This window comes from Vicugna pacos, chromosome 4, assembly GCF_048564905.1.
Source record: "Vicugna pacos chromosome 4, VicPac4, whole genome shotgun sequence".
NCBI lineage: Eukaryota > Metazoa > Chordata > Mammalia > Artiodactyla > Camelidae > Vicugna > Vicugna pacos.
Window position 1 is genome coordinate 256,196 of NC_132990.1, and position 14,584 is coordinate 270,779.

The 14,584-nt window shown below is 38.9% G+C and overlaps 1 protein-coding gene and 1 non-coding gene across 5 annotated transcripts in view; both read left to right on the forward strand.

Annotated features, from left to right (window-relative positions):
- The window catches only part of LOC140695934 (uncharacterized), a 107,919-nt gene that overhangs the window by 45,297 nt on the left and 48,038 nt on the right, over positions 1-14,584 (forward strand). For 3 of the 4 annotated variants that reach the window (XM_072959041.1, XM_072959040.1, XM_072959042.1), the window contains exons 1-2: positions 3,518-3,744; positions 3,853-3,969. The exons of the other annotated variant lie outside the window; for it this stretch is intronic. In XM_072959041.1, coding sequence (XP_072815142.1) covers positions 3,953-3,969 — 17 coding nt within the window. In that variant the 5' untranslated portion in view covers positions 3,518-3,744; positions 3,853-3,952. Of the gene's footprint in view, positions 1-3,517; positions 3,745-3,852; positions 3,970-14,584 lie in introns of those variants that run through there. 4 annotated transcript variants of the gene reach the window in all.
- Positions 2,907-3,013, forward strand: LOC116278395 (U6 spliceosomal RNA). The gene has a single exon (XR_004187728.1). It is a non-coding gene; the product is annotated as a U6 spliceosomal RNA (small nuclear RNA).

Genomic DNA, 14,584 nt, shown 5'->3' on the forward strand with positions numbered 1-14,584 from the left:
GTGACTTTATTTGAAAAGCCAGCAGACCAAGAAGATGGCCGACTAATGTTTTGGAGGACCATCTTACTCCAGGCAGAATTCAGGCTCCTTTTATACTGAAAAGGGGAGGGAGTGTGATTGGTTGTTGCAGACTTCTTGGTGTAGGAATTCTTTGTTCTTATTGCTGTCCATGTGGGTCAGGTCATGGTGCCTCTGTAAAACCTCTAACAAAATAAATGTTATTTTTTATTTTGCAACTTGTTATGTTTATATAGGTGCAAAGTTGTTAATATCCTTAAAGGTCAGAGCTTGAGAATAGGTTCTCCTGTATATTTCAGGGTAAAGGCAACATTGTTTTACAAAAGGTGCAGAGCTAGCAAGACTGAGCCTAGAAAACAAGGCACAGGGTTAAAACCAAAGAAACAGATCTAATATGGAGTCAGATTCTTTTCTCTTACAATGCTTGAGTATAAATTAATACATTATTTCAGAGGAATCAAAAAGCTTTTTTACTCTCACCTCCTCACCAATTGTCTTGTCTCCTGGCCCGTGGGCCCTGAGTTTAATGGTGGCTGATAGGGGGTTAGAATCCGGTTCCTCTTCTTCTTAACTGTGTGACCCTGGAAACTACTGAGTTGATTTCCTCTTAATACATTACATTTAATACATTTCCTCTTAATACACGCCACAGCCGTGCTGCCCTAGAACTTAAGGATACTGTGACAGTGCTCCCAAAGCTGTTTGCATGAGATTGCAGTTCATCATGTAGTTATGTGATTGCCTTGATGTTCTTAGATAACTTGAAAAAACCCGAATGGCAGGAGCTCTGTCTTCTTATTTATCTGGCACATAGTAAGTACTCAATAAATACTGAACCAAGGAATTCCCATTCCCCAAATTAAAATTCTCTATAACCCCACTTTATCCCCAGAAAAAATTTTTTTTAACTTTTGGTTTTTTATAGTATTTTTGGTTTAATACTAATTTCAGATACATTGTATTTTTACATTGTGGGGGCGGTACATAATCGATGAATGAAGAATGGCATTGGCTAGCCAGGAATCATCATTTCAATCATAATGCTTTCTGTAGTTTCTATTAAAAACCATTAGAAGTTTAGATGTTCACTTATAAATGTGCTTTTGACACCTATTGGAGACTGTCCATTTCAGCTTATGAACATTCAGATTACAGTCCAAAATAAAGGGAGCATTCTACCTGCTCATGGGAAAAGAGTGAAGCAGCTCCACATGGATTCAAGTTGCAGGTGTGCTCAGTTGGTGGGTGGTCTCTGCTATTAGGTGGATGTTGGGGGTGACAGCATGAAGGAAATCCCCAGCCCAGGGGCCTCTCATTAAAAAGCTCCGATGTCTCTCTAAACAGATTTTTTTTGGAAATTTTTTATAGCCTTTTCTAAGACTGTCAGGGATTTTTTTCCACCTCTTGGTGCTAGTGAAGTGGTCATCAAAAGGATGAAGTGGTGAAGATAGTACATGTTTTTGGAAGATGAAATTATGAAGTGAAGCACAGTCCTTGAGTTATTTGTAGACATTTATCATCAGCCCTGCAGAAATGTTTTTCATACCTTTCTCTCTACATCCCCATTCCCCAGTTAGACTAAAGCATGTATGTTTTATTTATGGGGAAGTTTTAACAGTTTTCATTTCTAATAGGATCCTTCTCTTTTTTACTCATAGCTTTCTAGAATATCTCCAATTAGTTAATTGTGAACAAATCCTTAAAACAAAATTACTTAAATTCTCTTTCATTCTTAAAAGTTGTATGCAACTCAATCCTTTTGTCTTTTTAAAGCCAAGGGAAGGATGGCTTTAGGTATGCACCTGTGAAACCCTGGATGAGAACAGGAGCATAGGTGTGCACCTGCAGCATAGGGGATCCTGGGTGACAGTGTGCTTTTCCATAGGTCTCAGTCACATTTGCAGACAGTCTGGTCAGCAGCCCAGCTATTGGAGCATTGCTCTCTGCCAGTTATGGAGTAAGCCTCATTGTGCTGGTGGCCACAGTGGTGGCTCTTCTGGACATCTGCTTCATCTTATTGGGTGTTCCAGAATCTCTGCCAGAGAAGATGAGACCGCTTTCCTGGGGAGCTCAGATTTCGTGGAGACAAGCAGATCCTTTTGCGGTAAATACAAACACTAAACATTTACTTTCTTACATAAATCTTTCTAAGCCATGTAAATAAAAGAACATTTCTGCAGCCTCAAGCATCCTAGCAGTTGTTGGTCCTTTTTTTTCTCCAGTAAAAATAGAAAAAATTTAATTGCCAAGTTAGGGACTGAGGTAGGCTGTACAACAAGGAGTATATATAATTCATACTTCTTAAATCCAGCATGTGGTTATCATAAGGGAAGGGACAAGAAATTCTTGTCTGGTTAATTCCTGATGAAGGCTTGAGAAGGAAGATTTTTTATTTCTTTTTGCGCAGTTTTTATCCCATTTTTTTTAAACAAAATGAATGTAGACATTTGAAGTGGTTGTTTTCGTTTACTTAAATTCAAAAGTGTTAAATGCATTTGAACTGACTGAAATAGTTATTTTTAAGTTAATATACACCCACTTTGAACAGAGATTTTAAACTTCTTTTACAAATTGGATTCTTTGTTTTCTATTTTTTTGTTTGTTCTTTGGCATAGGGGAATTCCATTAATAACGAAAAAAAGTGCTGAGAAAAAGAGTCTTTCCTCTCCATCTGGTTTCAAATTGTTCTTGCAGGAAATATGTGCAGAAAAAAACAACCAGCGATTTGATTTTTGCTTTTTATCCCCTAAGTTTATCTTTTAGGAAAAACACATACAATAAAACTAACCCATGAGAAATTCTTTTTTAAAAAGTTCCCTCAGTGCATGAGCTGCGGACCCTGCTCTTTCTGTTTGTGCTATGATGTCAGACATCAAGAAATAGGGGTGGTGCTCACTTTGACAGCACATTTACTAAAATCAGAGCGATACAGAAAAGTTTAGCATGGCCCCCACGCAAGGATGACGCACAAATTTGTGAAGCATTCCATATACATGGATGGATGTTATATTATTTTCTCTGCTCTTCTCTGGGTTTGAGATATTCTATAATAAATGGTTTTTAAAGATAAAAAAATGTGCCCTATGGAGTTGGTCTTGGCAGCTGAAATCAGCGGGATCAGGTAATGACCACAGATGGAAACCACCTCCTCCCGCTTATTCAGAGTTCTATATCTTTATTATACCAGCTGTCCAAAAATGAACCCTGGAACTTTTTCTGCAAAGAGTTAGTATAAATTGGCAAGCCTTCTCTTTGTCAACCCTGCGGGTTTGCTTGGTTGGTACGATACAGTTTGTCTTGAATTGGTCTGCTCTGATTTAATTCTTTAAAAGTGGGATATAACTTATCTACGTGGATGTTTTCTTGTCTGTGCAAAGTTGGTATGGCTAGATATGTGATCTCATTTCATGACCATTTAAACTTTATGTATTCTAGTTATTCCGTATAAGAACTGATCATCTGCTGGGAATCGACTGTCACGTTATGCAGCAAGCCTGATTACTCTGCCCGTCATATCACTATAGAGTGGTGCTTCCCTCTGTGATAAATACGATGCCGCTTATATAGGAAATGTCTTAAAAAATGCATATATCAAATACAGAACTTTTGAAGCAATCTTTTTATTGAAAAAAGAAAACAAACAACAATCTTGAGGAAGAATTGAGCACAGCTTTTAGAACTGTTGAAGTCAAAATCTGCATTGAAGTTCCTTGAGGCATGGAACTGGTAAGTAAGATTAAGGGGGGTCTCTAAGCTAGGAGTGGCTTTTGCTGCAAGTAACAGGATGCTTGGTTTACAGAGGCTGAATTCTAAACACACTTGGTTATCTCACAGAGTCTGCAGGTGAAAAGCCAGGACTGGTCCAGCTGCTCAACCATCTCGACAAGGCCCAGGCTCTTTCCGTCTTTCTACTCTGCCAACCCCAGCATGTGGCATGTCATTTTTATGGCGGTAAGGTGGTCAATGCAGGAATGCGCAGCATGACAGCTTTCAAAGGCAGGAGGCAGTGGCTGGGAGAAATGGAGAAAGCTGGGGTGGAAGAAACAAACAAACAAATCCCTTTCCTCCAATGGCTCTCTTCTTTTACCAACAAAGGAATAACTTTACAAAACCTTCCAATCAGACTTTATCCATGATGTGCCTGGGCTTGGTAAATTACTGAAAGAGCCCACATTTTCTTGGAGTTGTAATTTACTAACCCCAGGACTAATAGCTTCAGCTGATCTTTCTTAACCTTTGAGGCTACAGACTGGAACCAGTTTTGTATTCTTGGCGAGGCTGGACTACATTTCCCAGCATCTTTTCCCCGAGCACTTCTGGTTTCCCTTCAATAGGGCCCTGGTGACATTCACAGGGAACTTGAATTGCAACCTGCCAGGGGCATCAGAGCTGAACCACTCCTGTCAGGAATACTTACTAAATGCCTGTTATGTGCCCAGAGCTGTGCTGGTTATGAAAAGTCCTCTGAAGTACTCTTGGAGACTTTCCGGTGTAAATCAGGGATAAGTTTGGTTCTTTTTTTATTTTTTTCTCTTTGTGGGATGTATGTACAATGGAATACTATTCAGCCATAAAAATGAATAAAATAATACCATTTACAGCAATGTGGATGGACCTGGAGATTGTCATACTAAGTGAAGTAAGCCAGGCAGAGAAAGAAAAATACCACATGATATCACATCATTGCTCCAAGTTAGGTGTCCTGGTTACATTTTGCTGAGATTTACTTTAGCAAAGAAGGATGTCTGATTTGTCCTTCCTTAAATATCCTTGAGTGCTGTTTCTCCTTTGCCGCTCCTTCCCTGCGGGACGAGTCCCACACTATTTTCCTTTTTCTTCCTTCTCTTTGCCTTTTCTCCTACCAGATTCGTGGCGTATTTTGTCTTTTGAAGAAGGCGATGTTCTGTCAAAGTTCAGCAGGTGTTCTGATTGGCTGGGTGGGTCCATGGATGTCAGGCATGGTGTATTTGTGGGAGAGGATGTGCTATGAGTGCCCTTCTACTGTGCCATCTTGGCCTTTTCACCTATCTTGTTTTTTTAAAAAAATATGTATTTGCATATTATTTTTCTCTGTCCACTGAAATATTAGTCTAGGAATAAAAAAGATTGCCAGCCATATGAGTAAAGAAAGGGTGCTCTGGCCATCAAGTCATCAGGAACTACCACCAGCCCTGACAGTGACCAGAAGGAACTTAGCATGGAGTCTGGCCTCTCCAGCCAACCCCAGTAGTGCCCCCTGAGGGAACTGAGGATGTGGAAGAACAGGATGCTGGCCCTAGATAGCTAAGGTATATGTCAAAGGAATGATTTCAATGAGCCCAGACCTTTGAACCTTTCCATACATAGAACAGCACTAAATTGCTTCACTTGAGATATCTGGTTTTCTTCAATTGACAGTCTTTTGATGGTCCTACTACCTGGTCTTTGTTGCAGAAACTCCTATATATCCTGGCTTCTACTTTGCCACTTTGGAACAGTCTTGGAGTGATCTGAGAGGCTGTGTCTGGGCTCAAGTCCTCAGGAAGTCCTCTGAATAAAACATAACTCTCAACTTTTAGGATGTGCATTTTATTTCCATCGACAGTTTCTTGAAGGTTTAAACCTTCTAAAAATGTTTGGGTGTGTACCTGGCATGTTCAGAGTAATCACATCTTACAGACACATGAAGTCTGAAGAGATCTTCTCCACATTTCCAGATTCAGAATAGTTGTCATGGATATATGAGAGAGATACTTTTTCCTTTGCCATTTTGTGCAGGTTGAACAAGGAAACTGCAGGGTTCACTTTACACTGTACTCTATCACTTGACCTGGGGACACCAATCACTTCTGCGGACCTCTTAAGCAGGCCTAGAAAGGTCTTCAAAAGTCATCAGTGACAGTCTGCTACCTTCGGACAGGTGACACTTGGTTCCTTATGACATTTGGTTCCTCTGTGAAGGTTACTAACCTAATACTGAAAAGCCGTATTTGAACATGTTTCTCTAGGACATCAACTTAGCTGGACCATGAATCAGACCATTACATGTCCATTAAACAAGGGAGTGAAAAACACATAGTTATCCTAAATGTAAGCACAAATCTTGTTTCTGTTCTAACAAAGATTCATTATATGCTGATCCATGAAATCTTCTTTCAAAGCAATTGATTTACTAGAGGCAATGTATTGAAGGGATGAAAAGGCCTGGAGGGTTAAGTAAACTCCAACAACAGCTCAGCAATACCACACTAAACTTGTAAGGTCACCATGGATAGGTCCAAAGGTGGCTGAGTTACAGATGACATAACGTTGACTTTAGAATCATGTGTTCTACCAAGACCCATGAGGCTCTGAGACAGGAAAAGAAAGACAAAAGGACTGAGATGTGCTGAAAACAGCTGTTGAAAGGCAGCAGGCATCTGGGAAAGAACCTGCTTTTCAGCTCAGAGGCCAGAAACACCTTGGCATCACCTCTGGTATTGGACTAAAACCAAAGTCTGGGATGGAACCTTCCTGCCGTCATCTGTGAACTGGCCGTAGTTTGGAGATGCTGAGTGAATCTTGGCCAAACCATCTGCCTTGTGCATTGTTCTGTTCCGGCCCCTTATCGGACAGGAAGTACCTGTCGGGCAGTAATTTCACATCAGGTTACGGTGCTTCATGGTGTTGCTTGAGCAGAGAATTCAAAAAGAGGAAGAAAATCTCCAGAGGAAGAAAATCAAGTGCCTTCCCTGGATATGCCTTGGGGCTGGATGGACCCCCAGGGAGGCTGGTGGTTTCTACCCACTTTCCTTGACATCTTATTATAAGGGCTTCCAAAAAGAAGTAGAGCAGTGGTCTAGCAGAAGAAAGACAGCTGGACAGAACAAATAGGTTGCTTGGTGAAGGCCACACAAGGTATTTTAAGATTGATTTAACTTACAGTTTTACCAGATTCATTGTTGTAATTCCAGTACCTCACACACAGCCACATTTCCATGATGTTTGGTTGAATGGATGGTGACTCTTTTGAAATGTGCACCCTATGAAATCACCTGAGTGCCGGTGAAGGTGTGAGGTGCCCACCAGCCTCCCCACACCCAGGACACTGCTCCACTCACACAGCCCTGGAATAAAGGCTGGAACAAAGGAGTCTTCTTCACAGTGCCTGAGGATGAGGTAGCTCCACTTCCTCCTTAAGGAATTAAAGGAGCAAAGGAGGAAACAAAGATTACTCAACAATGCCTGGGGCAGGGAGGGTATAGCTCTGTGGCAGAGTGTCTTGGGTTCAATCCCCAGGACTGCAGTGAAATGAATAAATAAAAAATAAACTTAATTACCTACTGCCCCCCCGAATAATAATGAAAAATTAAAAAGAAAACAATTCCTGAATTCCGAAACCAAATGGAAAACTTGCTGCTGATGAAGCAGCTAGTCTGAACTAGCTTGTAAATAAAACCCCCACTTTCTCAGACTGGAAATAGCTGAAACAAGAAGCCTGGCCAAGGACTTTTGGCCTTTGGATTTGAATGGCTGCCAAAGAAGAAGGAAAGAAAAAAGAGCAAGAAACCCAAACGGAGCCAGTAAATGACAACACTGCCAACAACAGTGACAGCAGGGTTTTCTTTTCTTTTTTTCCAAAGGACTAACATTCTATCTTTTTAAAATAGGCCAAATTTTAAAAAATGCCGATGTCTTAAAAGAGAAGGAAAGGCTGAGGAACTTTTTGGGATGAGAGGAGACTGAAGAACAGTGAGGACTAAATGCAGCAGGTAACCGCAGACTGGACCCTACACTAGAGGCGAAGAAGTGCTATCAAGGACATTATTGGGTCAACTGGCAAAACCAGAACACCAGCAGGGGCTGAGCACAGGCATCGTATTAGTGTCCAGTTTATGGACGATTGTATAAAATAATATCCTTATTCTAGGAAATCCACACTGAAATATTTAGGGAGAAAGGGCCATGATGTAGGCAACTTACTTAAGAAAATTAAATTGATTAATTAAAAAAAACTGAGGTGTAATTGACTAGGGTTTTCAATTTTATGATATATTTTTATATTTATTTTTTAAGAGTTTTTTCTTATTTTTTCCTCTTTAATGGAGGTATTTTGGTTTGAACGCAGGATCTCACGCATGCTATGCGTGTGCTCTAACACTGAGCTGTACCCTTCCAACTTGTAAGTATTCTTGTAGCATGCTAATCAACATGATTTACCAAGACTAATACATGGCTACACATTCAGCTGACCGAGAAAATAAAAGAATATTGTTTACACTATACAGCAGGAAGGGGTTTTATATTTACTGAATTCAGTGCTCCCCAAATTCAGGGCAACAGTTGAGAGCCACTTATTCCAGTACAACTTAATTCGACCGAAGTGGGTGTTCTAGAGTGAGACCACCTGGCTCCAATCCCAGCTCCACCATTTACTGCTGGAGTGACATTTAGCAACTTGCTTCCCTCCTCTGTCCCCAGTTTCTTCATCTATAAAACAGGAATAATAAAAATTCCTACCTTTCAGTGTTGTGATGAAGAGTAAATGAGTCAGCACTTTCAAAACACAAGAGTGCCCTCACAGAGAAAAATAATGTGACAATGAATATATGTATGTTCGTCTATAACTGAAAAATTGTGCTCTACACTGGAAATTGACACAACATTGTAAAATGACTATAACTCAATAAAAAAGTTAAAGAAATAAAACACAAGAGTGTCTGGAGGTTAGCTCTGGATGTTCATTAGATGTGGCAATACAGGAGACAGAAGGAAAAAAAGATGTGTGTCAAAAATCCAACTTCGGACGTTGATACTCACCTTAACACAGAAGGGTTTTGGGGCAAATCTCAGTCTTCCTTGCCATCCTCTGTGCCCGCAGCAGCAGCCAGCTGATCAGAGGGGAATGATGAACTCCAAACCAAAGGTGACAATCATCATGAATTCCTAAAATATCAAATGAGACACATCAGAGAGAGGCATCATGAGCAAAGCACAGCAGGAAGCTCTATGTATATTTCTGGACATTTGGACGCTCATTTAAAACATCTAGATGTTAGAGTCCAAAGTTAACATCTCCCCTTCTGCAAGTAGCACTAACCCTGGAGGACATCAGAACCCCACTCTGTATTTCCTGGTATAGAATGATATCCCTTTTCTAGTCACTAACACTGTGCAAATTTAGAAGTCAGTTTTCATACTAAATGGCGGGCTGAATTACAGATCCACCTTTTCTGGAATAGATAGTCATCCTTCAGTATACTCAGGGGATTGGTTCTAGGACCCCAGGAGATAACAAAATCCATGGATGCTCAGGTCCCTTATATAAAATGGGACAGTATTTGCATAAGCTATGAACATCCTTCCACATAATTTATCTCCTCTAGATTAACTATAATACCTAATACAATGTAATTCTGTGTCAATACTTGTTAATACAATGTAATGTAAGTGGTTACCCTCATGTGATTCAAGTTTTTCTTGTTGGAACTTTCTGGAAATTTTTTTCCAAATATTTTCCATCCATGCTTGAATTTGTGGATGTGGGACCCCCAGATGAGGAGGATTGATTGCAGCATGTAACTTCCTTTAGTTACAAATGAAATATATGAGATGAAAGAGTACACCCCCTGAAAACCCAGCTTTACAGTTTTCCAAAAAACAGATCTTCATTTTACTGCAAGGAGATCCCTAAGCCCTTAAGAGTTGTTCTCAGAGAATGAGAAATAAATATTTGAGTGTGCTGAGTTCTTCTGCTATGAGGACAAAATCTTCTAAGAGAGCAAATTTCAACATCATTATCTCACGTGGCACATAAATCCTTTGCCAGAAATGAGACCTTGATGCCTCCAGACCTGAAGCCTAATTAGTATGCTGCTGTTTGGTGAGAGCTGCCTAGAAAATACCACTTGCTCCAGCAAAACGACTTTGAGATTATTTAGGGAAAGCTGTGAGTGAACCCTAGGACAGGCCAACTAAAGTAGCTCATTAGACAGTGGGTCACAGAAGGAGAAAGCAGATGGACTTTATTAGAAGAAAGCATCTCCCAAGTGCTTGTCACAGGCAACTTGTTGTCCTTTAAAGGGAACAGGCACCGAGTCTATCAAAATCTGCTTTCCTTACAAAAATATTTCCCTCTTTTGTTTTTAACAAGGGTCGATGCAGCACTTACAATGTAAAATAATATTTATCAAGTGATTCTTGTTATAATTGCTTAATTGTAAAGGTGCTACATGGTCTTCATTAAAACGTTCCAATATCACAGAAATATACAGCATAGACAGTAAAGGTCCTAATCCACCCACCTAATCCATTCTCCTACCCCACACCCCAAAATAAAAACCATCGTGAAATTTAGAAAAATGACATTTTTGTTGCAAATTTCAGGCAAATGCTTGTTTCTTCTGTTAGAGTATGTGATGATGTGTTGTAATTTTGAAGTGCCTAGTAGAGCTGTATCATTCTAGCCTTCTGTTATTTTGCACTAAGAATCCACAGATATTTCTCATGATGGGAAATAAATCTCCAATATCATCACCACTTAGTTCCAGTGATCTGTGGTCTAAGTCTCCCAAGATGACTTTATGCACAGATAACCAAAATCATGGTCAACATACCCTCATTGATGAAATGAGGTTTGGATTTGTTTTGGCTTTTAATTTTGAGTATATCTCTAGGTAGTCTGGTTTACTAATTCATCAAGGTGGTTACATTGCCACCTTAGGAAGAGTTGGATGTGAACCCTGGGGAAAGGCCAGGCTTCTTTTTAATCCAGCACATCTTTCCCACATAGAAAGCACACGGAGGTCCAATCCCACTTTAAAGGCAGGTCCACATGTTCATCTCTCCTCTGCCTCCTACTTGTGCCAGGAAGCTTGGCAATTCACTGGTGAGAGGTTGTATTACGAAGTAAGCTAAGAAAATCCCACTTGTGGCCTGAGCAACTAGTCACTACCACACCATACAACAATTTTTCTTTCATGGGGGCAGCTGAGACCGGTAGAGGTACAGCCATTATTCCAGTACGGTAGGTTCTCATTGCACCGATTCTGTGTTGTATCCTGAGGCAGGATAATTTGCAAATTCTTTACTCAGGTACCCTTGTTCAGGAACATTATTTGCTGATTTTTTTCAATGATGTTAGGAAGAATCCTTCATTTCCAAATAAAGCAAGAGGATGTTGTAATTGGATTTCACTATGGGATAAGGATTTCTGCCTTGGAGAAGTAAAACTAGGGTCAGCATTCTCCTCTCCATACTAGAACATTGATTGCTATTCTTTATCAGGTCTTGGTTTTAGATGATGTGAACAATAACTTCAAAAATCTCCGGTCACTGTGTGAGCAGTGGTGAATGAGGGACCTCAGCCGATGTGTGTGGAATGTTTCTCAGGACCAGGATGCAGGCTGCTGGGGATGCCCAAGATAGGAGCCTCTGTGATTGGGGACAAAAGTGTGAAAACCACCTTGACTAGATTCTGTCTCTTATTCCCTGAAATTTCCACCTTATTTCCATCAAAAGGAACAAGGTGCTACTGAGCCAGAGAAGAGAAAGCATTTCAAATCCAACAGACACAACTGGTGGGAAATGAGATTGTGAGGTCACTTTTTTTGCTCTCTTGTTTCATTTCCCAGCTTTGTTGAACTATAATTGACAAATAAATACACACATACATTGTATAATGGTGGTCTCAATCAAGTTAATTAACATATCCATCACCTCACATAGTTAACATTTCTTTCTTGATATGAACACCTAAGATTTAATGTCTTAGCAAATGTCCCGTATATAACACCACTGTTAACTATAGTCACCATGCTGTGTATTAATTCCTGTAGGACTTCTCTTGCATAACTGAAACATGTAGTATTCACCAATATCTCTCTTTCCCCCCAACCCTTCCTGTCCCTGGGAATAACCATTCTGCTCTCAGCTTCTATGATTTTAACTTTTTAGATAATGAGATCATGCAGTATTTGTCTTTCTGTGCCTGCCTTATTTCGTATTTCACTTAGCATAATGTCCTCCAAGTTCAAACATGTTATTCCAAATGGCAGGATTTTTTTAAGGCTGAGTAATATTCCATTGTGTGTATATATATACACACATAGCAGTCACATGTTATTTATTCACTTATCCATGGATGGACACTTGCATTATCTCCATAGGTGATACCTCATTGTGCGTTTCCCTGATGATTAGTGATGTTGAGACTTTTTCATATACCTGTTGGTCATTTGTATGTCATCTTTTGAGAAATATCTATTGAGGTCTTTTACCCAGTTTTTAATTTGATTATTTCTTTTAATTTTTCTATTGAGTTAAGGAGGTTCTTTATATATTTGGATATTAACTTCCTATCAGATGTTTGGTGTGCAAATATTTTCTTCTAACCCAGACTTCAGTCTGTTGATTGCTTCCTTGTCTGTACGGAGGAGTTTTAGTTAGATGCATTCTCAGCTCTTTTTGCCTTTGTTGTCTGTTATTTTGGAGTCATATTAAAAAAAAAAACCCAAAAAACTACATTGCCCAGACCAATGTCAAGAAGCTCTTTCTCTATGTTTTCTTCTAATAGTTTTATAGTTTGAGGTGTTTTGTTTAAGTCTTTCACCCATTTTGAGTTGATGTTTCTAAATTAAAGTATAGTCAATTTACAATGCTGTGTTAATTTCTGGTGAACAGCATACTGTTTCGGCCATACATATACATTTGTAGTTGATTTTTTTTACGTGGTGTGAGATAAGCGTCCAGTTTCATTCTTCTGCACTTGGATATCCAGTTTTCCCTTTCATGATAAAAATTCTCAGCAAGTTAGAAATAGAGGTGGATTATCTCAATTTGATAAATAGCATCTGTGAAACCCCTACAGCTAACATCATACTTAAAGGTGAAAGTCAGATGCTTTCCTCTAAAAATCAAGGCCAAGGAAAATGCTAGTTTCACCATTTTTTTTCAACATAGTTGAACAGTGTAGTCACTGCAGTAAGGCAAGTAAAGGAAATAAACAGCACACAAACTGGCAAGGCATATATAAACAGTCTATATTCGTAAATATGATTGTCTACAGAGAAGTCTGCAAAGAGTTTGCCAAAAAAACTTAGAACTGACTAAATACTTCAGTAAGGTTTTAAGACCTAAGATTACCATACAAAAATCAATCACATTTCTTGTCACCTATCTTGATTGTGGTGGTGGTTTCATGGGTGTATACATTTACCAAAATTTATCAAATTGTACAGCTGAAATATGTGTAGTTTACTGTACAGGAACCATACCACAATAAAGGTGTTTTTAAAAAAAGAACTTAGCCAAAAAATCAATCACGGTTCTGCATATTAACAGTCAGGATGTGAAAACCAAAATTGAAAGCACAATATTACTTACAATCATCCCAAAGAAAATAAAATGTTTAGCTATGCACTTAACAAAACCTGTACAGGCTATGCATGCAGAAAATATGCAAAGTGTTGATAAGAGAAATCAGAGAAGATTTAAACAAATGGAAATACGATGTTCAGGAATTAGAAGATATTAAAAGATATCAACTCTTCCTAAATTGATTCATAGTTTTAATGAAATTCCTATCAAAATCTCACCAAGTTATTTTTGTAGACATAAGGAAATTTACTCTAAAATTTATGTAGAAAGTCACAGGTCCTAGAGTAGTTTAAAAAATCTTGAAAAATATAATTAAGTGGGAGGAACCATTTTACCTGATAGTAAAGCCTCCTGTATAGCTCTAGTAATCAAAACCATGGTGTTGGCAGAGGAACAGACACACAGAGAACAATAGAACATAATAGAGAGCTTGGAAATATACTTAAATATGCTCAATTGATTTTTTGATAAAAGTACAAAGGCAGTTCAAAGGAGGAAGAAATCACCTTTTTAATGAACAACGCTGGGACAATTGGACCGCCATCAGCACTAAAATGAAGCCCTATATCCCTCACCTTACACAATCAGTTAAAAATGGATCATGGGCTTAAATGTAAAAACTGTAAAATTTTTAGCAAATATCATAGGAGAAAAATTGGGGTATTCGGGCTAAGCAACAATTTCTTAAACTTGACACCAAAGTAATGAAAACAAAAATTGATAAATTGGTCTTCATCAAAAGTAGAGAGGATAAAAAGCCAAACTGTAGACCTAGAGGAAATACTTGCAAACCACACATCTGACAAAGGATGGGTGTGTAGAATATATAAAAACACTGAAAACTCAATAGTAAAAAACAACTCAACTAGAAAATGAGCAAAAGACATGAACAGACATTTCACTGATTAGAACAATGGATGGCAAATACGGAAAAATACTCAACAACTTTAGCCATATGGGAAGTGCAAATTAAAACCACAATGTGATCACAGTAGGCATCTATCAGAACAGCTCAAATGAAAAATGGTGCCAACACAAGATGCTGGGGACATTGTGGAGAAACTGCTTTCTCTCATGCATTACTGATGGGAACATAAAATGGCACAGTCCCTCTGGAAAACAGTTTGATGGTTTCTTATAAAATGAAACATGCAGTCAGTATATGACTCAGCAATAGTACTCTTGGGCATTCATAACAGGGAAACGAAAACTGATGTTTATACAAAAACTT